This window comes from Meleagris gallopavo, chromosome 26, assembly GCF_000146605.3.
Source record: "Meleagris gallopavo isolate NT-WF06-2002-E0010 breed Aviagen turkey brand Nicholas breeding stock chromosome 26, Turkey_5.1, whole genome shotgun sequence".
Classification (NCBI taxonomy): domain Eukaryota; kingdom Metazoa; phylum Chordata; class Aves; order Galliformes; family Phasianidae; genus Meleagris; species Meleagris gallopavo.
This window is the reverse complement of record NC_015036.2, coordinates 526,439-551,170: the sequence shown is the minus strand read 5'-3', so window position 1 is coordinate 551,170 and position 24,732 is coordinate 526,439. Positions and strand designations below refer to the sequence as shown.

Genomic DNA, 24,732 nt, shown 5'->3' with positions numbered 1-24,732 from the left:
ATTTCAACAAACAAAAGGCAGAGTGCTCACTGCGTTCTGCCTCCTCTCCTGATCTCCTTTCTCCCATCCCTGCTTTTCCCGTTATTTCAGTGTTGTGCATTCAAACTGCAGAGCTGTTAATACTTCCTATGAAATCTCTGCATCCCAGTTCAGATGAGCGCACGTTTCTGGTGGTGCTGGGGCTCAGGGTGATTGTAGTGTGTCCCAGCAGGACAGTGTCAGGGCAAGAAGGATGGCTTTCAGGTGAAGGAGGGGAGATCTAGTGAGATGTGATGCAGAGGGCAGTGGAGCCCCATCCCTGCAGGTGCCCTGGGCAGCCTGAGCTGGGGGTTGGGGCTGTGAGGAGCCAGAACTCTGTGATTTGATGACTCTGTGAGCCAGCATCTCCCATGGCTGCTGTGGTTGGATGTGTGTAGCACAGCGTCATGCTGAGGTCCAGCACCGGGACCTCTTGGAGCCCCCATGATGAAAATCAGGCTGCCCTTCAAGCGTGGGACTGGTGGAGCCTCTGAAATACCTCGGAATAAGGTGCTGCAGTGCATCTGAATTCACAAAAATTTCCTCAGAGCTTTTCAATCTGCTGTATTGAACTGGTAGAAATCCCCAAAGGATGGCTCTGCTCCTTCCCAAGTATCCTCAGCTGGCTGAGAGCAAGTCAAGCTGCAATAAATTAAGTGAAATATAAGTATTCACATTGGGAGCTTAGGCTGGTTTAGCTGCACGAGTTGGAAAACGACTGAGCTTTGCAGCTTTGCCCTGTAGGCAAGGCCCAGCAACTCATTTGGAAACAAGTTTAGTTGCGAGAACTTGTGTCACACTTAACCTTGGTTTAGGATTAATCATCAGTCAACGATTAAATTGAGTTAATGCAAATTAGGATTGAATTGATCTAGGGTGGTTCGTGTGGAAGCTGTCCTAGTTTTAACGCATTGATTTTGAAGCACCTTTTCCAGCAGCCCGGTGTGATGTGGGGTATTGAGCTGTCATTGAGCTCTGGGTGTGAGTTTCTTGTTCTGTGCTTGTTCCAGAGCAATAATTAACACCCAGCAGGGCTCCTGAATGCTGAAGCCCCAAGGTGGCACAGCGAGGGGCAGTCCAATTGCTCTGATCTCTTTTTGAATCTCTCCCTTCCCACGACTGAGCACGACTCAGATGCTCAGCAAACACAAATCACCGTCCTCCAACGTGCCCAAACACCAAAGGATCAGCCTAAAATTGGGTAGGAGTGGGGTATTTAAGCCTTCAGCATCAAATAGCAGTGCTGCATCCCTGCACAGCTCTCTGGGATAGCCTAGGTTTGGTTCAGGGATGCCTTGCAGGCATTTCTTCTTGCTTTTGTGCTATTTTCTTCACAGGATGCCAGAGGTAGGTGTCAGCATTCACACCTCGCCCGACTGCAAAGCAGAACACTCATTTTGGGGGGAAAAAAAAAAAAGAGATTTAACACCCAGAATGGATTTCAGTCATGACAAAGCGAAGGAACGATGATGAATTTCAAGGAGTGAAAATAAAACATAATGCCAGCACTTAGCGCGCCCTGATGGGAAACGGGTTGGAGTGAACCAGCAAGGTTCTCGTGGAAAATGAGATGCTCTGCCCCCTCAGGAGGTGTGAGACATCTCCATGGTGCAGAGGTGTCCCAAAGTCTTGGAGCAATCACTGCATCCTTAGGGGATCATAGAACCGTAACCACAGAGCAGTTGGGTTGGAATTCAGCCCCATGCGGTCTGGGGCTGCTGCACCCCGAGGTGCCGCCGGGGTCTGACAGCCTCGTCCTCTCTCGTCCCCTCTCCAGGTCAAGCATCCTCCTTCACGCAGCAGCCCCAGGACCAGGTGGTGATCGCTGGGCAGCCCGTGACGCTGCTGTGTGCCATCCCCGAGTACAATGGCATTGTGCTGTGGATCAAGGACGGGCTCGCCCTCGGCGTCGGACGGGATCTCTCCAGTAAGTGGTGGCACTGCGGTGCCCAAGCAGGAGATGCTGCCTGGGAGCAGAGCTCAAGCCCTTACGTTGTCATTAATGGCAGGTCAGGGTAATAGATGTTAGGGAACACCTCTGGAAAAATAAGAAGGAAATGAGTGCTTGCCGCAGGTGAAAGCCATTTCTCTTTAATGGCCTCAAAACAAATATTTGTTTTGAGAATAATGAGTGTTCTCATTGGAACTGCAGAACCCTCTGGCTGCACCCACACGAGTGTTCAGATTTGGAATGAGCAAAGCCTTGGCTGCGGCTCGAGGCTGGGCAGCTGGTTTCCCACAGGTGGGGGAAGGAGATGTCCTGTTCCCAAAACCGGGCTGAAATGCTTCATAAGCACTGACAGTGCCTGTTTTGGCTTTGTCAAAAAAAGAAGTGGTGTTTGGATAAATGTATTTATTGAGATCCAGCAGAGCCCTCAAATCACAGTTTGGTAATAAAGCTCCTCAGATTTCTCATTATTTAATCCCGCTGTATGGCACTGCAAATGGTTTTCTTGCCACTGGAGAAGACTGGAGTAACTGTGGAGTAGAGATCCAATTTATCCTATATATTTTGCTGAAAAATGCAGTTTTTTTTTTTAATATTTCCCCAAAATGAAGGGGAAAGGCTCACTTGAGAGTCAGGAGCCTGCACCCTGCTGTGCAGAGCCAGCGTCAGCCAGAAACCAATGGAGAAATCATGGTTCTTGATCCCCAGGGGCCCTGCTCGCCTCTCAGGAGAATGCTGCTTTTTCTTCTCTTTGTGTTTTTGTTTTTTAAAAATATGTATAATTATCCATTTGCCTGAGTGAGCAGTCCCTTCTTCAGGTGTTTTTCAAAGCTCAGTGCCTCAGCTCTTACCCACAGCAGAGCTGATCCTTCCCTACAAGACCTTGCAGCACGGATGGGTGACAGCAGCTCTGCTGAAGTATGTGGCTCATGTGAACAACTTCCACAATTAGCAGAGCTGGGGCTGCTTTAGCAAGAGGAACTGCCAGCTCGTGTGCTGCCGGCTCAGCCAGTCATCTAATTAGCTAAATACAAACAAACCCATCATTTGTATTTCTTGCGGTTCAGGAGAGCAAATCCTGCTGCTGAAAGCTTGCGAAACAACAAAAACACAGGAGCGTGCCAGGCTGCCTGCACGGCACTGAGCATCAATCAGCAGCACAAGGAGGGGTGGATGCACTGATGGCCGCTTTCCTTCCGTGGTGCTCCGGGTGTCACACAGGCATGCAGAGGGCAGGCTGCTCCTTGGAGGCCGTGCCCAAGCTTTGCACAGACCAAACTTGGCAGTGCCATAGAATCACAGCCTGGGTGGACTGGAAGAGACCTCACAGCTCCTCAAACCCCATTCCTGCCATGGGATGGATGCCCCTCTTGGGGTCCTCCAGGGATGGATGGGGCACCCACTTCTCAAGCCCCTTTGGATGGCATCCCTTCCTTCTGCTGTGTCAGCTGCAGCGCTCGGTTTGGTGTCCTACGCAAACTGTGAGGGCACATGATCTCACTGTGTAGATAATTAACAAAGATGATGAAGAGCAGCATTTGTGGAAATCTCAGAGGATTTCAGCCCAACCACAAACACAGCATAAGGAATAAGAAATCCCATGGTAGGCCTGGGAGGGCAGGGAAGTGGTCCTAAATCAGGGGATGCATTCACATCCCAGTGCTCTGCAGTCTGCTCTTGGCACATTGAGTTTTGGGTTTCTCGTGGCTTTGCAAGGATAGCCCAAGGTCAGGTTTGACCCATTTGTCAACCAGGATTCTCTCTTGCTCCGGCTGCATTTTGCTCCTTGGAAAACAAAGGCAAGCCCTGGGCTATGCCAATCCCATTCTTTCCTTAGGGATTTCATCTAATTGGGTAAAACCTGGGCTTGGGATGTCACTGGAAGCTCATCTGTCTCATGCTTTGCATCCTGCAGGCTACCCGCGCTACCTGGTTGTAGGAGACCATCTGTCTGGAGAGCATCACTTGAAAATCCTTAGGGCTGACCTCCAGGATGACGCCGTCTATGAGTGTCAAGCCATCCAAGCAGCGATCCGATCCCGACCGGCCCGGCTGACCGTCCTTGGTAGGTCTGCTGTTCCCATCACTCACAGTTTTTTTGTGGGTTTTCTGTCCTCAGTTGCAAAATGTTTTGTTTCTGAGTCAGGACAACTGGAAAAGAGTCTGTGGTGAGAGCAATATACAGTGATCCCAAAAGTGATAGCAGAGGGAGCAGAGCAGTTGTGAATGAGTAGCGTGGGCATGGAGTTTAGTACTTCAGCTCTACAAATACAGGGGCACTCACACACATGTAAGGATATCGGTGGTGTAGCAGAGATGCTGTTCACAGCATGAAGCAGTGATGGAGCACCTGGTGGGAAGGCAGGGCCAGCCCAGGGCAGCTCAGGTGCATGCAATGCACTGAGTGATGGAAGGGCTGCAGCCAGGATCCATCCCTTCCCAGCCCTCACTTAAGGGTTGGCAGTGGAGGTGATGTGATCTTGCTGGAGATCCCTGGCTGAGACCTTCCAAAGGTAAGTGGCTTTTTTTCCTTGATTTCTGCATCTCTGGCTGCTGCTAAGGTACTGGTTCTGTCTGCAGGTGTGTCATCAGTATCCGAGAAAACAAGTTGTCATTTCTGGTCTGAGGTGTTCCCTCCACCACTCTGTCCAGTCCCTACCCTCAGCCTCCCCCGATGCATCTTCTCTCCTCCCTGGCCTGCTGACATTGTTGGTTTCCATTTGACCCGTCCTTCTGCTGAGTGAAGCAGCAGCTCTAAGCCCTAGCATGGCCCCATATGGGAATGAAGCCTCCATCAGCCCCTACAAGCTGTGCCTCCTCCTTCTGCTGCGAAGTCAGGAGACGTTACTGGAGCCAGACAAAAGAAATAATGTTATTTAATTAGAGCTAAAGATTTCAAAACTAATTTAGTCCCAGGGAGCACAGGCGTACGTCAGTGCTCTGAGCGTTGATTGAGCAGAGAGATGCTTTTGTGGATCAAAAGGAAATCGTTATTATCTTTGGGGTTATGGAATGTGTTGAATAGATGGTAGTTAATGTTTATGTGCGTATACATGTAGCTGCTAATTGGTACATTTACCTAAGATGTTCGGCAACTTATGTTTGCAGCATGTTTTCCTTTTAGGAAAATTAAAGTTAGAGCACGTTCAGAGTAAACCCAATCAATGAGAGGATGGGGCTCTGCATCCCACTGGTTCCATTGCTCTCGCTGGTTCCCGTTGTTCCCGCTGGATGTGTGCCTGCAGATGTTCTGAGGAATCTTAGGGTGGCCAGGGGGGTGGGAGGGAGCACAAAGTGGGAAGTTGCTTCCATCCATTGCCCAGCTGGTGAGAGCTGGCACTGTCTCCTGGCACTTGGCTGTGGTAGCCATGGGCAGTGTGTATGTGTGGTGCTCTCAGGAGGCCAAGCATGGGTTTGTACAGTTGGGTTGTACTGTTGGGCCGTTTCACCCCATCCTCCTCTGTCACACCCAGGCTGTGTCCTCTGGAGCATGCTTGGCTCACCTGGTTTTCCGCATGGGTTGGTGCTGCTTTGTCCATTCTTGCCAGCTTTTCCTCTTCCTTGGTATCAAGAAATCCCCTAATGCCTCAGAATTCAGATTCCAACTGCTGTCATTCATGTCTGACAACAGCTCTACGGGGCTGCTGTCTCCTGCTCCCCTGCTCGGATGCAGAGCTACACCATATTTTAATTAAATATTTAAGGTTTTGTCACATTGTTTTCAAGTCTACATGATTAAATGTAGTGGAACGGATCATTCCATAGCCTTGGAAATCCAAGCACTCGAACAGATGAGCATTTGATGTCATCAGCATCGGGAGAATTCTTGTATTTGTGGGGTTTCAGGGACAGATACTGCTCAGGAATCCAAACAGACAGTCCTGGAGCTGAAGGAACCCTTTCTGTGTCCTCTCATTGCCCCAGGGCAATTCTAGGGCACTGTCATTCCTGGGGATTTCTGTCCAACAGGGAAGACAGTGTGTAGTCGAGTGGTAGAATGGGATTTGGGGGATGCGGAGGCATGTGGGAGCTGCAGAGCCAGTCATGTGCCCCCAGAAAGGACAGAGGGACTCCGACAGATCACCCAAAGCAGCTTGGAAGATGTGCTGTGAGCTTCTGGGACCACGTGCTGGGAAGGAAGAGGCTGTTGGGTTGATTTCAAAAGCCACAGGAGGTCTATTTGCTACCTGGTATATCTTTAATGGCAGGGTTTCTTAATTTATGATCTATTTAACCAAGCTGGGGGTATTAATTAAATAAAGTAAGAGCCTGATTAGGACTTGGAGAAATTTAAAAATAAAATCAGACAGCAATCGAGCGAAATTGCAAAGCAAACACTTCGGCTGTAACCACCGGAGAGTTCCCTCCGGTCTTCCATCAAAGCTGGGAGCAGGGAGGGCAAATACAAGAGATTATATAGCCAACAGATGTGTGCTGTTAAAATATGCATCTGCCAGCCGTGTAGCTGGAGGAGCCGCAGGGATGGCTTGTGGAGCCTTCTGCACCCGGGGGACCGTGAAGGAATCGGCGGCCCTGCCAGCCGAGCTGGGATTTGCTGGCACGTTAATTAGTGTTGAGTTCCCAGCTCTTGAATGCAACCAAGCAAGGAGAAACTGGGAGGAGGGGGAGGAAAAGGAGGGCATGGGGTGAGCCCCGGCAGTGGGAGGGTGAGAAAAGTCTCCAGGAATCAGAATTGGAAGGCTCCAGGATGCAAAATTTGGGAATTCAAAGGCTGTGTGGCTCTGTGTGCCACCATGGGGAAAGGTCGGCCCTGGGGAGATGCTGCAGGCTGGTGGCAGCCAGGAGGGGGGACCACAGGGCTGTGAGGATGGGTGCAGTGGTCAGCTGATAGCAATTAACTCATGCATCACCTTTCGCTGTCTCGATTCTCCTCCTCCACGGCTCCTTCCAGCCTTAACTCTGCCTTCGCGTGCATCCCATTAGAAGGAAGCTTTCTTAAATCAACGTGAATTATTGAACAGTACAGATTAAGTTAATTTGAAGTGAGAGCTCCTGCCTTGGAAGATGGCACAAGGCAGGGGTGGGAAGAAGGAAGGTCACCACGGTGCTACGAGGTTCCCGTTCAGCCACAACCCTTTTCCTCTTTTTTTTTCTAGCTTCTTATTGTATTGAAATGTCTCTTTCCATCCCAGTCTCAACAGCCCTCCCCTGCAGAGCAGAGTAAGCTGTTTCTATTACCAGAATGATCGCTGGCAGCTCGAGACATCTGCGTTTCTCAGCTTTCCTGCTCTTTAGCAGAGTTTGATCAGAAAATGAAGAGGTTATGGCCTGGGAAAGGCCATTTTTCAGTATTAGTTTGTAATGCCAAGCTGCAGTGAGAAACTGGAACAGGGGCTGTTTCAAAGCATGAACTGGTCCAACCTGGAACTATCTCAACTATTTTTCTGTACTTTTTAACAGAATTAAATTCTTTGAATGCAAAATTCAGCCTGAACCAGCATGTAGAGTCAGAATGTCAATGTGGGGAAAAAAAAAGAAGTGATAGAAATGCAATCATTTTCTTCCTGATAGCCTGAAAAGCCTTGAAACAGTTTCTGTCTTCATGAAGCTGCTTTCTCTGCTGGGAATTTTTTCAGTGGCAAAACAGTAACCGGGTCTGCTGAGAATGAAACAGCAACATCAAACAATCGAGCGCAAATCCCAAATAACTTAAATGTTTGATGCTGTGTCTGAGCAGCTTAAGTTTACAGCACTCAGAGCCTGCAGTGGGAGAGGAGGGGTGTCTTGGGGTGGGGTGGGTGCTGAGCTCCTTGGTGGAGGAGGATGGGGGGCAGCCCCACGAGCGCTGCTTTCTTGTCTTGGAAGGAGATGGGCAAAACCAGTTGATGCTATCCGTAGGATGCCCAGCTCACAGCATCGTGGTGTTGGGTTCATGCTATGTGGGCGTGCCTCCTTTGTACTATAGATTAATGTCTTATTGATCACCCTCTTGGCACATATAGGGGACTGTAAACAGGGCTTGGTTTCCTAGTAAAGCTGTACCCGCCTTTCTGCTGCGTCCATCACACTGATGCAAGGATGGAGTAGCTGAGGGCTTTTGTAAGCCCAACCCTGGAGTCATTATCTCAAGCTATTTTATGGACAAACCTGCAAAATTCAGGCTTCTTCCAAGCCCTGTGCCCTGGGGTTAGGCGAGGCTGTCTTGTGCTGTAGGTAAATTAATGGATAGCGCTGGGGACACAGAGCCAGCTTGGATGCTGAAGGGGGATTTGGGTGCCTGGCAACTCATCTCTTCTCTCTGGACTCTGTCCCTAGGTCTTCCAGCAATGCCACCTCCCATCAAACTTCACCTTGCCTCTGTCCTCAGCACTCCTACCCGCATGCTGAAGAGTGAGTGCCCAGTAAATGGGAGGCGACACATTTAGGAATGATTAATGTCAGGATTCTTGCACTGAGCTGTGATTTCTTGTCTCGATGCAGGGAGGGCCTGACCTGTGCATTTAGCAAGCACGGAACATTCAGCTCTGCCATAGAGAGTCTTGTGCTCTGTAATGAGCTGATGGATGCCACGCTCATAGAGCTTGTGGAAACCAAAACACATGTCTGTGCAAAGCCTTCTTTGCTTTGCACACCCACGCATCCCTTCCCTTATTCCCAATCACAAAATCTCCCCATCTGTACCCTGCACACACTCCCCTGCATCTGCATCACACACATCTCCTGCATCCCTCCCCACACGGCACAGACTGCAGTGCTGTGGGGTTGGGCATCGTGTGCAGGTTGTTAGTGACCTGACACCAGCACTGCTGCTGTCCCCTTGGCAGCTGGCAGAGAGCAATGAGGCCCTCAGAGCGTGACATCCCTGCAGCAACAGCCCCTGCTTCCCCATCGATCCCCCGGATGAAAAACGAGCCTGAGGCTCTGCAAGGGCAGGGATGGCCAGGAAGCAGGAAGGGCTGTGGGTGAGGCTGTAGGAAAGCATCAGGTGATCCTTCTGCCCGTCAGCCCTGGGACTCAATGTCAGTTCCTCCCCACCTGAGGCCAGAGCAGGGATTGTCTGGGGCAGAACTTCACATCTGGATAACCATCTCGTGGTTCACCCATGGCTGTCCTTTGTGACTGATGGCAAATAGCCTCACCCTAGGGATATCTATCTCATGCTATGGTAGATGTTGGACAAATGGTCCTCTGGCATTTGGCAAGGATGCTCAGGTTAGCAGCTGACATCTCACATCCATCTGGAATGTGAGAAAGGCCTGAGACCCAGCCTTTGCCCCACGTTCCTTCACCATGATGTCCAAACACTGCTGAGTCTCCATAGCCACAGCTGCCATGAGATGAAGACTGTGCTCATTCCCTAGGCGTTGGTTTGCAGTGTGGAACAAGGATGGGGTGCAGAGCTTAGCACAGATGCTGCTCTCGACCCTGAGCTCAGCGGGTGAGGTGGGGGAGTCATGGCAAATCATGAATTTAACACCTCCGATGAATCTCCATTGCAGCATGAAATGAGAAAGGAAAAGGTAGCTAAATGGAAGATCTCCCCTGGGCAGCAGGAGGCTGCGGCTCCTGAGTGCTGGGGAAAATAAAAAATACACGAGGAAAAGAAAAACAAGAGCTAGGGAAACCTTGTTTCCTTTAACTAAATATTGCAGAGCCTTTACAGGTTGGGAGGGACCTGGGCTGATACCCATGGATGTTAGTCAGAGCTCTCCGGCTCTATCTATTCTGCTTATCATGACCAGGGGAGATAAATCCTATGAGTCCCTCTGAACTTTGGTGCTCTGTCATTGTACCATGGAGGCAGATATCAGCCATCTCCTTTTGGGAAGTATCAATGGAGCTGATGCTGGGCAGTGCTGTGGGTGCCAACACCCAGCTCCTACACAACACATCCCTTGCCGGTGCTTCCATAGGGTCACCCCTCTCCTGAGCATTGGTGCAGGGAGGGAAATGACCCAAGAAATGATGGGGAGTTCCCAGAAAGCACAGAAAGCAGGAGAGGAAATGGAAGCAGAGGATGAGGTGGATTCCCATGAGGAGCAATAGAAGTGCTCAGGCTTTTGGATGGAGATGCAGGAGGGAAAAGGGGCTCGGTGGCACGATGTGAGCTGGGCACTGGGGCAGAACAACGTGTGCTGCCTTCTTGGTGCATGGTGGAAGGGAACTCAGTTGTATGGCCCAGCACATAGATCTGCCTTAGTTTCTGTGCTGCCAGAGGCTCCATGCATGACCTTGAGTGAATCCTTCAGGCTCAGATCCTGTCGAAAGGAAGAAAGTAGAAGCAGCAGGCAGCCTGGGGCTGTAAGCACAGCGCTGGTTGCAGTATGGCCAACATCCAAAAGAAGGCAGTTCCATGCACTCGGTTATTTGGGGCTGGGCAGAAATGCTGTTGAGTCGTGATTTTGACCACAGGTATCTGTATTCTTTTGGTCATAAATCATGCTGCCCCGCTGCATGGGGATGCTTTCAAGTGCTCTCTCCCTGTGGTGCTGCAGGATGCTGCTCACAGAGGGTTCAAACAGTGCAGGAGCGCCCGCGCAGCCCCAGCAGCTGCTTCATATTCAGGTTGTTGCTAGGGGAGCCCGCGCCGCTTCCTCGTGGTGGGCGAGAAGTGACTTTCAAATCAAGAGGCAGCATGCAAAATTGCAGAGGGAAAATAAAGTCTTTTATGACAGCACGTTTAATTGCTAACAAAGGCAAAAATTGCCCCTCTCGCGTTCGGTTCAGCGGCTCCAGCTCAGACAGCAGCTGCCCCGCGCGCCTCTGAGTCCAACTGGTGGACTGAAAAGATGCAGAAGGTATTTAATGACAATGATAATGATTTACATTTATATAGTTCCTCGCATCCATTGGGATCACAAAATGCTTTATGTATCTATGGATAGAAATATACCAGATAAGAAGTGCTGCATCCATCACCAGATCACAGCCGCTTCCACCGCTCCGGGGCGGGCTGCGCTCTCCTCCCCACTGCTGTGGCACTTGGGGTGCCACGCGGTAATTCTGCAATAAAACCAGGTGATAAAACCACTTTAAGAACAACAATGTCATAAAAAGGAGAACCCTGGCTGTCATAAAGCTGCACGCAGGGGAACAGGAGGGGAGAAGGTTATAAATAGGGATCGTTGTTGGCAGGAAAGCAGCTTGGGAGAAGGGAGGTCTGAGAGCTGTGAGGGTCTGGGGGCTCCTCCGGCAAAGCAGGCGCCTCCTGGGGCTGTGGCACTTGGACTCAATGACCTAAGAGGCCTTTTCCAACCTGCTCCCAGCAGCCTGCCTTCGGCCCCTCTGTGTTGTTTTGGGCTGACTCGGAGCACTTTCAGTGCATTCCTCAGCACTGTGTTCCTTTTCAAGCGCCATCCTCAGCAGCGCCGCATGGCTTCCCAAGAGCTCAGCTCCACGTTGGCTGCTGGTGAAGGCAGAGCCGGGCAGCGTTATCAGCCCGGGAGGGCACAGCTCCTCCTCCTTATCCAGGCTCCCATCTTATCTAAACTGGTTCAGGTGGCAGAGCCGAGAGAGAGAAACAATTAAGCAGAAGACAGCTGAAACGCTGACATTATTTCTTAAACGGCCCAAACCTTTTACCTCAAGTGTTTGTTTTTTTGTTTTTTTTTTTTTTTGTTACAGTGACACATAACAAGGGAGAAATGGGCTTCTCCAGATTATCTCACCCATCCACACACACAGAACCCCGCCTTTCCCCCTCCACACCAAAATATAAATCTGTTTTAACTGGTCCTGTTGGCAAGACGGAGAAATAATTAAGGCGAAGGTGGCTGAAATGTTGATGTTATTACTGTAATGCAGCCGCCTGTTTAGTTTCTGTGCCGATGAAATGCAACCAGGGGAAAATCAGTTTTAAAGATTGCCTCCCCGAGATGCAAATTGAGGAGCGGAAACCATGTAGTCAGGAAGAAATGGTCTCAAACCAGGAAACATTTCAAAGTCGGTGACAGTCTCTTAGGGGCTTTTAAGACCACAATTTACCTTTTGACTGCATTCTATTTTCTCTGAAATCCTTTATTTCCCTCTTATTTATTGACTGGAGAGACAGCACAAAAACGAGAAAGTGATTCTCCAGCCGCTGGTCTTAAAAATCCATAGAAGAAAATTATTCTCCAGAGGGCATTTTTTTCGTTGTTGTTGGGCGCTCACTCGCTTGCTTGATTTTCTTTTAGCACTCTCTGTGAACCGGCGCTTAATTGAATCACTTTGCACAGAGCTGGGAAGCAGTCGGGGTCGGTGCTGTGGGCGACGAGGGGTTGCGATGGGAGGAGTGGGAGCCCAGCAGCACCCAACCACAGTGCCATGGGATCTCAAACTCCACACACTGGGAGCCAGCAGCTGGGGGCAGCTCTGCTGCAGCGGGAGCAGCTCCTGGCCGGCATCCCCACATCCAACTTTTGGATTAGAATCCCTCTCGATGAGCATCCCTCAGAGATTAACATCCCTCTGGATTAGCATCCTTCACCTTGATGAGCATCACTCCGGGATTAGCATCCCCCCATGCCCACCCCACTGTTTTAGCATCCTCCTCCTGGATGAGCACCCCACTCTTTGATCAGCATCCCCCTCTTCAATCCACATCCCTTCCAGGCCAACATCCCTCTCTTGGGTTGATACCCTTCTCCTGAATGACCTTTTCTCTCGTTTTCGCACCCTCCAGATTGGCACCCCTCTCTGTGCAGCAGCACGAAGGGATGGATGAACCTCCCTGCCATTTCTTTGTACTTCACACCATGCAGAGCAATCCCAGTGCATTCTCAGGTGCTCCTCTTCAACCCTTTCCATTCTGCTCCTCTTCCCCAGATCCCATAGCATCTCCAACTCCAGCAGAGTGCCCCAGGATGCACCCCCCGCACCTCCGTTGCTGTGCTCACAGCACCCTCTCCTGTCTCAGCTGCCTGCACTGCATTTCCAGCTCTCTGCGTTGCACACTGGGATCCTGTGCACAGGGTGAGGCTGTGGGTCCAGAACCCAGCACTGCTCCTCAAGCTCTGCAGCACTGCTGGGAGAACTGGGGCATATTTAACTAAAAGCCATTTCTAGCAGAGGTTTGTTATAATTACTAATTAGATCTGGTTATAATTATCTCTCTCTGCAATCCCATACCTGCCACAGAACAGTTCTGCTTCCTCCTAACAATTAGCAGAGAAACTCTTTTATGATGCGCTGGGTGATTACATTGCAATCGCCTCACTGACTTATTAAAGGAGGGCTGATATTTACAGAAGAATCAAATTAGGCTAAAATTAACTAGAGTAAATGAAGAATACCGGGTTTCTTATCTGCTTCCCTTTCTTTCCTGCCTCTGGGCTCCCTCCTCATGCTCTCAGTACAGAATTGAAGCCCAGCACAGCAGAGATCCCCTCCTTGGCTGTCCCTCCGCCTACCTGTGCGTTCATTCAGTGCAGTGAAGAGTTCACCACAGCACTAGAAACGAGCCCAGAGCAGAGGAAGCAGCATCCCCTTCTCCCTTGCAGTGAGTCGTGTGTGTCCAACTCTCACTTCTCTGCCTGTTCCGACCCCCGCTGTGTTCCTGGTGGGATCTGCAGGCAGCTCTGCAGCAGGGTGCAGCCCTCACTGCTTTGTGCCCGGCCCATGGCTCAGCCTTTTTGCAATCTCACATAAATTCACCTTTAGTCATTTGCTCTGGGAGCCCACAGAGTTGGCTGGAAGAGGAGAGCAGAGGGATTTGTGTTTCTCATGTTTCATGTGAGCCTTCCTGCAATGAAAGTTTGGGTGTGGGAAAACCCGGAATGCCTTTTTTGATGCCATCCTCTTTTGTTCTAAATCAACACTTCTTGTTTAGCAAAACTGACCTAAATTTCTAAGCTCAGAAATAATCAGAATGGGAAGCACATCTCAATGCAATGAAAGCTCTCCAACCCACCCAGACCTCATCTTCCCCTTTCTGCTCCCAACAAAATGCTGTTTCCCTATTTTGGTAGTGCTGGGAATGTTCCATCCTTGTGCCATACCATGGAAATCCATCTTAGGGCACACAGAGCTGTAAGAAGGGCTCCTGCAGCCCTTCAGATGGGATGCATTGAGCATCTCAAGCAGCATTCCCATGGCCACACACACAGCTGTGTTGTTTTTGGCTGTACCCAGGGGGCAGCCTGACCAGTGTGCCTGCTGCAGCATCCTGCAAGGGCTGAGCTCAGAGTTCGCTCCGTTTAAGAGGGGAATGATGAGAAAGGGCTGATGGAGCCCCTCAAAGGAGGGTCCCCCCAGAGGTGAAGGGCTGGATCAGCATCAGCAGAAATAGCATTGCATCCTCTGAAGCTGCTTTGCTGTGGGGTCATTTCTGCTTGGACCATTGGGGTCTGAAGGGTAACGTAGGCTTAGGGGAGGTGCTGCCTTCCAGCCCATGGCATTTTAGAGATCTTAGAGAGAGGAAGAATATCTCAAAGCAAATGAATGGGTTTGGTGCAGTGGGGATATGCTCAAAGAAGAGCAGCCAGAGGGGATCCTTTCCCAACCGAGCTCTTAAAACTTGGGTGACTGGTCTTAAAGAGGGGTTTGTGCAGAGCTGAATGGCCTCAGGACAGGTTGCATGGGGGAGTGCAGACAAGGGCACCGCAGGGCTGCGCCTGTGGGACCGAACCTCTTCATACCGCACACACAGAGCTGCGTGGCCGCTGATAACCAGCTTCAGAGGGCCGAGACGTGTCAGCACTGGGAACATTGTGATTGATCGCGGCAGGGCTGTGCTGGCTTCCTTCAGAACATCTGGCCCTGGCCAGTGTCAGAGATAAGGCAGTGCTGTGCATTGATCAACCCCATCCGATGCGTCCCAGCTTTATCCGTAACGATTTGCTCTGCCCTTTATTGCTTTGCGTGGCTGAAGGACAGAGCGCTGCGCTGAGGTGCAGCCTTGGCTTTGTGGCAAATTCATGGCAAAGCTGAAGTCGGTCCCTGATGGGGATTTTGGGGTATAGGGCTGGGATCCTCCACCACCCCATGGAGCATCCTACAGTCCTACGTGTCACCCTAAAACCGTGCATGCATCTTCACCCCAAAGTGCACCTCCCTTCTCCACCCCAACCCCTGTGATGGCTGGCTAAAGGCACGGCCTTTGGGAAAGCAAGGAGAAGGTGGTGGGGCAGAGGGCCATGTTCTGGATGTGTCCCAGCTTTGGTGTCCTTCCAGCTGGGGACACCCAGGTCCCCATCTCAGCACAGCAGTGGGGACGCAGGGCGACGTGCAGTGTGGTTGTGCATCCCCTTGGCTGTGCCTCAGTTTCCCCTCACTGTGCACCCCATTGCACCATGCTTAATGGGAACTGCTCCATCAGCTCTGATGGATTTGCTGGGTTGGTGTTTTCTTTTCAGCTGGAAAAGGAAATGTGGAGTTTGTTGCTCTTTGTGCTGAGAATCTTTCAAGCAGAAGATCAATACCTGGGCAGCCACCTGCGCGCTTTGTCAGAGCTTGGAGGGGCTGCAAAAACTTCTGCTTTTTCCTCGTAGAAAAGGTTTTTTTCAGTAGAATACAAATGCTCACTTATCCCGTGTCAGATCCGCTTGTGTTTCCTCTGACAGCCCTTGCAGCCAGAAATTGGGTTTAATCCCAGTGGGGATGGAAAAGCCCAATATTTAGAAATTGTTCATTTGCTGGATGGGAACTGAGATCATTAATGGGGGGAGGGGGAGGGAAATGTTGCAGGAAATCTTAGCATGGAGGTTTGCAATGTGAGGAGGGTCTGTGCATTGCGGACAGATGGAGCCAGCAGGAGGGCTGTGGTGTGTGGGAGGCACAGAGCCATCCCCCTCCTGTGTCTCTGTCCCCTGCGTGGGATGGAGAGGCCACATCACTGCTGAGCCCACCCACACTCTCGCTGCCTCCAACACTCACCAGGCAAATAGGACCAAGGGAGAGATGCACTATTTAAACTTTCATCACTATTTTTCTCCCTTGCTCCCCTTGTTTCTTTTGATTTATTTTTCAGTGTGTTTTCCCCAGGCTGCACTGCCTGCATCTTTTTCCTTTCCTTCTTCCCTCTGCCGGGCAGCTTCCAGAGAGAGCTCTGCATTCTGCAGGCTGCCCGCTGCCCCATCCCATTGCCACCCTTCCCAGAGCACAGCAGGGACTGGGAAAGCTATGGACCGTGGGGCGCTCCGATTCCGAGCAGCTCCATGCAGGAATGCTCAGCAGCTGTAAGATGCAAAGGGAAATCTGACTGACCCCATCTGCAGACTCAGTGCTGTCCCCCTGCTCTCAGGTCCCTTTTTTCCTTAGCTGCCAGGCTCATTTGCAAAGGAATTGCAATGCTAGCTCCAGCTTTCTCCCCAGTATCCAACTATTCCCTCTTATTCCCTTCTCCCAGCCTTCCCAAGACCATTTGCCACAACCAGATGGACTCTCTCCCATGCTCATTTTATTTGGTAGAAGGAAGGCAACCTCATTTGCTCCCACCCAGCAGGGAAGCAGCTCAGATCATCCCTTGCTCCCTGTTTTGGATAGGGATGCATCTTCCCAGGAGACTGCAGGTCACCTGCTCTTGGCAGGCTGCAAGCCTGGTCCTGGAGCACGAGGTTGAATCTGCACGGGTCTGCTTTGCAGAATGCTCCAGCCAGCAAGCAGCTGCATGCAGATCAGGACGGTGCCCATATACGCTCACTCTGAGCAAGTGTAGCATGATGCCCTCATAAGCTTGACTTGTCTACAAGAGGCAAACATGCCTCCTTGACAAGCCTGCGGTGCACATCTGAATACACAAACACTTCTTTGTGCCAGAGCAAAGTCTCCGGGTCCCTCTGGCTGCCACCGAGGGCAGGCAGAGTCCTGAGGGTGGCACCCAGCAGTGCGCTGGGATGCTCATAGTGTGCTCAGACCTTCTGCTTCAGGGCTGGCAAACCGCTGCGTTGTGATCACTGCAGGCATCTGTTTCTGGCCTCACACAGAGCGCTGAACACCACCCAGCCCTCTCCGAAGATGAGCAGCACATCAGCAGCCCTTCCCCGGGGAGGTGTTGGGCTCCATGGGGACACACATCTCATAGCAGCTTGATATTCCTTCCAACGCATCGCTCGCAGCGCTCCTCAGGGGCCACTCAGCAGCTCCATTCCAGCACCAGGTGCCGTCCCCACTGGGAGCACTTTGGAAGGGATGCTGGCACTGCCTGCAGGAGGATTTGTGCACCCCAGCCCTGGAGCTGCCAGCAGCCACACAAAAAGGCAGTCAGCGTTAATTAGGAAGCGGCACTGGCGGCAGGAGGGCCTTTTGCTTTCCCTACTTGCAGGAGGAGACTCCTGCCCGCAGGATCTTGTTATCTCAATAAATATTGAGGGTAATTGAGGCTCCGTCTGCCTGCTGCAGAGCTGTCCAGCTGTCTGATGGCCAGCGGCACGCAGACATGGATGCTCATTCTTGGTCAGAGCAGTGTTAGCCTGGGGTAGCAGCTCAGTGCTAGAGATTCTGTGTGGTGCCATTGGTTAATCACACAGGTAAAGCTTGCAGGCAGAGCTGCATGCAGGAGGGCCTCCAACTTAACTCACAAGTGATGGAAGTGCCGTGCTTTGACAGAAAACTGGTTTTGACAACAGGAAGCTTGACATGTTTTCTTCTGCAAGTTTTGTTTATGGTCAGAAAAAGAGCAGATCTCCAGCTTGAGGATCTGGAGGTCTGCAGGTCCCCCCAGAAGGTCCCTTTGGAGAGGCCCCCCATGCATTTCGCCCAGCTCTGCCCCTGGGGTGCAATGGCTGCCACAGCCGTGCTCTGCTCATCCATCCCTGTTCTTATTCCTTGTAGATGTTCCAGGCATGTGAAGGTTAACTCCCTGCTCTTTGCTGTCAGGATTGAGAAGCCCACAACCCCAAACAGCTCTTCCTATTTATACCCTGTATTAATCAGGAAGGCACTTCTACCGCTACGTGATTAAAAACTGGGAGGCCAGATTCCGTAGTGGTGCCTTATAACAACAACAGTCCTGGGAGCACGGGATGAATAATGGATCATGGCTCTGTGCTGCTGGCTCCTTGCTTCCCTTTATTCCTTCCCCTCTTCATCTTCTGTTCTTCTCCTTCCCCAGGCTGGAGTTGGGCAGGGGAAGGCGTGCTTCCCCGTCACTTAGCAGGAGTTAGGGCTGCTGGGAGACATCGCTGATTGCTGTCAGCAGCCCCTCTCCTCCTGTGCTTGGTGAGCCTGGAGACCATCGATAATGCATGGCCATGTGGGTACCTGTGGATGAGAACCACTGGGGAAGAAGCAGTCAGGATCTGCTGTCTCCTTTTCTCTTCCTCACCCCTTCAGCAGCTCCCAGGTCTCTTGCTCCTAATCCAGTGGGGAAACAGAAGCAACGCAGGTTGGAAAAGTGGGTTTGCTGGCACTGGGAAGTCGCACCTGAGTGGGGCTGTGGTGTCCCACAGGCTCCATCAGCAGCGTTACAGTGGCACTGCAGAAGGATGCTCTGGGTTGGAGGGAGCAGCCACTGGCAGGGCATCATCCAGGAATGTTCAACATCCCCGTGACAGTCCCTTCATTTCATTCTGAAAGGCTCTTCAGAGCAAGGCTCGTGGGCTGGGCTTCTTCCTTCTGCACAAGATGAGTTTCCAATATTTCACAAGCTGAGGTCAAATTCAATTAATAGATTCAGTGAGGGGGAAAAGAACGACTGGAAAACATGGGGTTTTTTTGTTTGTTTGTTTTTGTTTGGTTGGGTTTTTTTGAAGGTGGCATAAATGCATTCAGTGAAATGGCTGTTTTTAAAAAAGTGAAAGTACTTCCTTAGTAGTTAAACAGCATCAGAACAAAGCAGTTTCCATATCCCCCTGTTCCAGGGCCTGGCGCAGTTTGACTAACTCCAAAAACACAGATTTTCACATTTTTCATTCTTGTTGCCTGAGAAATACGCATTCAGGATCCATGTAGAAAAGCTTTTTTTCCTTCAGTTCTTGGGTTCCACCCGCTGAGCCGAAAAATCCCATTACTCACCGAGTTTGGCAGATGCCTGTGTGAGCAGCCTGGTGTGCAGGCAGCACGTCTGCTCACTGTAAGCCCTGCACCGAGGCAGGCAGTCACCTCCGGGTTGTCAGAGAGCGAATCCCCTTCCAGCTCCTCGCTGGGCTTGGGGGAGCCAACAAGGAGCTGTTAGGAATGTTCCTGGGCCAATGGAAGGGCACAGCTCAGTTTGGGCATCGCACGGTGCCAGCTGTGAGGTGAGAGCAGCCCAGCTCTGCGGAAAGGGCCGCTGTGTGGAAACATCTCTGCTCCAAAGAGCAGTGCTGCACTGCACAGCTGCTCAGGGGGTCATCCAGAGGCACAGGGATGTGGGATGTGGGCAGTGGGCATGGTGGGGTGGGGATCTGAGAGGTCTTCTCCAACCTCAATAATTCATCTGGCAATGCTTTTTCCCCCTGCGCATTCCTGCACAGGGTGGGAGCCCAGTCTCCCACCTTTCACCATGCTAAGGTGCCGAGCTTCAAGGACTGGTCCCCAAAAAGTCACTGCGCCCTTATCACCTTCTTCCCCAGCTGACACAGAGATGCTTTTGGCTGCGGTAGCAGAGAGCTGTGCCCTGTGATGAGGATACAGCTCACACAGGCTGTCAGACCACGGCTGTTTCAAAGGCATGTTGAGATCTTAAACATCTCCTCGCCGCCCCCAGCAACGCCTGCTTTAAGGGATAGAGATGCTTGAAAGACTTGGCAGTGGTGAGCCTGAGCGAGAGGAATTTCACAGCCTTTTGTGCAGCCAGAGGGTGGCACAGAGGATAAAGTGAAAGCAAAAGGAGGATCAAAGCTGCACGAGCATGCTCAGCACTGCTCTGCCCCTCCGTAATGAGGGCTGCCAGGGGAGCCCTGCTTGGGGCACTGCCGATGCTCACAATAAGTGGGCTTTGACTTGCGAGTGTCCCATGGGGGTGGTGTGATGTCCCCATCACAGCCACTGACACGGTGCCCAGCCCTGGCAGCAGGTTTGTTTAACGCTGTCACGTCGTCACCTCCTTCACACCCGTCCTGTCCTTGCCTTGCAGTTCCTCCGGATGACCCCATCATTATGGGGGGACCCATCATCAGCCTGAGAGCAGGGGACCCCCTCAACCTGACCTGCCACGCAGACAACGCCAAGCCGGCAGCCTCCATCATCTGGATGCGGAAAGGAGAGGTTGTCAACGGGGCCACCTACTCCAAGGTGAGGCAGCGCGTGCTGGGGACCACTTGCTCTTCCCTTGCTTCAGGAAGGGTCTTGGGGTCCTCTATGCAGCCCCAAAGCCATCAGAGCAGCACCTTCAGCTCCGCACTCTATGTCATTCCATGCAGCATCCCCAATGATGTGAAGATGCACCACCAGCTGGTGCTGAGGTGGGCTCTGCCCAGAATCTAGCTGGCTTTCTACATGCCCACATTGCTTATACATCACCTGCAACACACACTTCTCCCCCCCAAAATTCCATCTGGGTGTTGTGCTTGTATTGCTCGAGGAGCAAAGCCAGCACTGACCTTGGCTGTAGCAGAAGCTCTGAAACAGAAGGGTTTTTTTTTCCCAGTGACATATGTCCCCGCCTCTAACTGCAGTTTTCTATGAAAAATTGTCAGGGTTGTTGGCATTTTTTAATTTAAACGGAAAGCCTTTATTGGGTCATAAAGGAAAACATCAAAGAGCAATCAGCAGTGCACTCGGAATGGGTGCCCACATGTTCTCCTGTTTATCAAAGCCTGATGCCTGGTAAGTGCTAAGGATTCAGGAACACTTGACATTTCTAATGAAAATTTCTAAAGCACAAAATGCGAGGCACAAAATGGGTCAGTTTACAGCCATTTGTAATGCAGGCAACTTCAAAGTTCAGAGTGAGACGCATTCCTCTCGAGCTCCTGAAGATACTTTTAATAAACATTTCTCCCCGCCACCCCCATTCAGGCTCCTTCCAGCAGCATCCCTGGAAAAAAAAAAAAAGCCAAAAATTTTCCCTTTAAGACCACACCTCAGTTTTCATCTTTCAGGGTTTTTTTCCTAATGAAATTAAAATCCAACCCAGATTTCATTTGATGCAGATATTCCACTCAACCAAGAAGACACACTGCTCAGGTTACTGATCGCCTGAAACCATTTGCTTCAAATGAGAATTCCTTTGTTTCTCTGCATATCGAATCCACCAGCTGATTTGTATTGCAGCCCCAGTGCAGTCACAGCCGGGCAGCACAGATGAGGCACAGCTGACTTAAAGACCCCAAAACTCCACCCTACAGAAGGGGACAGCAGGTAGCACCCATAGCCACCTCTTTACATCTCCGTGTCCCTTCGCAGACCCTTCTCCGTGACGGCAAGAGGGAGAGCATCATGAGCACCCTTTTCATCGCCCCCTCTGACATTGAGAATGGGGAGAGCATCGTCTGCCGTGCCACCAACAAAGCCATCCCCAGCGGGAAGGAGACCTCAGTCACTATTGACATCCAGCGTGAGTAGCGGCCAGCAGCCAGTCCCTGCCACCCAGCCTCCGTCCAGGAATGGGATGGAGATTTCCTACCACTGGTGCAGAGGGGTCGTGGGAGCATCACAGAACGGGTTTGGTTGGAAGGGACCTTATAGATCATAGAACCATAGAACAGCCGGGTTGGAAGGGACTCAACCCCTGCCATGGGGCATCAGGCTGCCCAGGGCCCGTCCGTGGCCTTGGGCACCTCCAGGGATGGGGCATTCACAGGGGTGGATGACCACCCCTTCCTCAAAAATCCCATTTTGCAGCTCCCTTCTCACCTCTGCAGCAGCCGCTGCTCTCAGGCACGTCCTGACCCTTCTCCAGCCGGGCTTCATTTGCACACACAATTCCTCCAGCTGTATTTACCAACAATTTGCAAATGCAGGGTGCTCGATATTAGCATGCCAGCTGCTTTCCAGAGTCCAATTAAAACTGCCTGAACAAACTCAAGCACAGCAGAAAATTCACCATTTAAGATTTCCAGCTTTTTGCTGCCGGAAGATTAACGGGCTCTTGGGTCTCTGTATAGCATGTCCTGACAGAAGCGGGCAGATAAAATGAGATAATAGCACGGGTTATTTCACAGCCTGCAAACAGTGACAGTAGCTGGAGATGCACGTGCGTTCTCACAAACAACGCAGAGCCAGAGACATCATTACACCGTGCAGTGCAGGGCAGATGTGAGCTGCATCCCTGAACCTGATGGGATCTGATGTAAAAGGACCCAATAAGGAGCACCGATTTCCACTCTGAGCCATTACACGCTCCGTGCTGTGAAAGTAATAATAATAATATCCTATCTGGCTATTAAAAGTATGTTGTTCTTAATGGGGTCTAACGAGGATATCAGGCTGGATGGGTGTTGGAGGGGTGGGAAAACACCAGCATGGATTAAGCAGCCTGCACTCTGCAAAGAGGTGCCTGGGTTTGTGTCCTGTGCAGCGCAAGGCTGGCTCCCTTCAGTCCTACATGGGCACTGCCAGTCCTAGCCTGGGCAGCAGGGAAAGAGCTGAGTCATAACCACCTTCACCTTCCAAAAAAATAGAAAAGAGAGGAAAAGGAACCAAGGAGAAAAAAAAAAGAAAGAAAAAAAAAAAGCCTGACTCTGTAATGGAAACACTAAGCAACTCCAGCTGGAACATCTGTTCAATGTGATTTCTGTTCCACCAGCCACATCAAAGTCAGCCTCCTGTGAGTTATGCACCGAACATCACAAGTGGGATTAAAATCGTGTTTAATAGTTTGATATGCCATAAACTATTTATACTGCCAGAGCCCAGTGGCTCTATGGAAATTCATATCCAGCGTGCTGGGATGGGAGGAGCAGGGTTATTGCTTATCCAAAGCCATTTGCTCCAAGCCTACACACGTGTGTGCAGTTACTCATTTTTCCACCTTCGTTTCATGGCAAGAAGGGATTTGAGCAGGTCCACGTGTTTGGGCTGTGGGTGACTCTGCTGGCGGTTCTCAGCCTGGCGGTGCAGCAATGCGTTCCCTTTCACGCTTTCCACCGAGGGATGAGGGCTGGAGGCACCACAGTCTGCTTCCAGCTCCTCCTGCTGCTGCCTCGCACCCAGCACGGCTCCTCCGGGCAGCGCCGTGGTTCTGCAGCGCCGGGTCGCTGTGCTGCAGGGATGCGCGCTTTCCCCGGCTCTGATCCCATTGCTCACATTAATTACAAGAAGCCGGGCAGGGCTTATAACTCCAACCGAGTGGAATTACATCCCGATGAGTGACCGTTTCTGTCTTTTCTTTTTCCCCATAAAATACCCCCAAACACTCGCTCACACCGGCGCTCATCGCGGCACCTCGCTGCGGTATTGGGGAGCCCGAGCCCATTTGTGAAGGGGAAGATCAAAGGCTTTAATTCATTTCCTTTGCTCCTTCTCTTTTTTAATCTACTTTTTTTTTTTTAATTTGGAGTGTGAGGAGGGAGCCGGGCTCATTTTAATACAAAGAGGCTCCTCCGTAAATCGTAGGCACAGCCACTAAACCATCAAACAATGGGGAAGCTACTAAAGAGAAGTGTGATTCATACTTAACAAAGGAAGGTGATTAGCTGTTGTTGTATAACAATGGGGAAGTGTCAGGATGCCTGCGAATGAATTAGGAGCACGCTATATATCTCTGGGCTGTTATGTTAGTGAAGCTCATTTATATTCCCAACTGCGCCCATCTTTATTGTGATTTGAATTGCACATTTTAAAACGAGATTAGGGTAAATTGAAAATACCTATAATTTCCCGTCATAATTTCCCCTCAGAAAGGCAGGTGGCTCTGCTGGCAACAACTCAGGGCTCCGGCTGGGTAAATTGCCAGGGGGTCACGGGGACACAGTGCAGAGTGGTACCCAACGCTGCAGGGGTGCCAATGAGGAGGGGAGCAGAGGGCAGAGGTGGCAGAAGTTTTTTCTTCCCTTTAATGAGCTCTCATTCTCCGTATCTCAAACTGGAGGTTCCACTCTCCCCCCCCTCCCCCCAAGACACCAGGAGAAATTAAAACTGTTCTGGATATTCTTATTATCCATCTCAGCGCTGCACCCTTTTCTCACTTGCTTTCATCAGTTCTCTTCTAAATTTTGTTTGCTGCTAAAGCACTCGGATGCTTATCTTGTAAAAGGAAAAGAGAAACAGAGCGGCAGCCGGGAGAACCGAGAGGCCTGTGACACCAATAAGGACTTGGCAGAGATGATTAGGCTGATGAAAGAGCAGAAATGCCACTTTCAAGTTAGCGGGTAGACAAAAGATCATCATTACCCAGCAAGATATTAAATGGGAACTCTTCAAAGCGGGTTGATTTCCTTAAACGGGAATCAGAGCCTGTGCTAATGGTTTTGAAGGGAGATGCTGTGTCAAGCAGCGCGTGGCAGCAGGGAGGGAGCAGCTTGGATTGGAGCAGGGATCGGAGGCTGGGGAGGAGAGGAGCCCCAGAACAACAGGACAGCCTCGTGTGGCCCTAAGGGGTCTCATAGCCCATTCTTCTGTGCCCTCAGAGCTTCAGTGCTGCCCTGCCTTTTGCCTTCCACGCTTGGAAGCATGATGGGCTCATCCCTGTCTCTTTGCAGACCCTCCCCTGGTGAACCTGTCTGTGGAGCCTCAGCCGGTGCTGGAGGACAACACCGTCAAGTTCCACTGCTCCGCCAAGGCCAACCCCGCTGTCACACAGTACAGGTAAGGCAGCCGTCCAGCTCACCGTCACCACGCCCCGGGAGGCAAAACAAGGTAAAATTCATGGGTGGAGATAAAGGGAGCTCGATAGGACAGGATAGGGATAAGCGGAACAAGTGACACACGACGCAGTTGCTCACCAAGTGCCAAGCGAAGCCCAACCAGTCCCCAATCATCAGCAGCCCCTTCCCAGACAACCCCCCCAGTTTTATTGCTCAGCA

General features: G+C 51.1%; 1 protein-coding gene across 2 annotated transcripts in view; it reads left to right on the top strand.

Moving 5' to 3' along the window:
• Positions 1-24,732, top strand: part of KIRREL3 (kirre like nephrin family adhesion molecule 3) — a 79,073-nt gene that overhangs the window by 28,736 nt on the left and 25,605 nt on the right. For both annotated transcript variants that reach the window (XM_019622949.2, XM_010723575.3), the window contains exons 3-7: positions 1,796-1,945; positions 3,882-4,031; positions 19,902-20,059; positions 21,173-21,323; positions 24,409-24,514. In XM_019622949.2, coding sequence (XP_019478494.1) covers positions 1,796-1,945; positions 3,882-4,031; positions 19,902-20,059; positions 21,173-21,323; positions 24,409-24,514 — 715 coding nt within the window. The remainder of the gene's footprint in view (positions 1-1,795; positions 1,946-3,881; positions 4,032-19,901; positions 20,060-21,172; positions 21,324-24,408; positions 24,515-24,732) is intronic.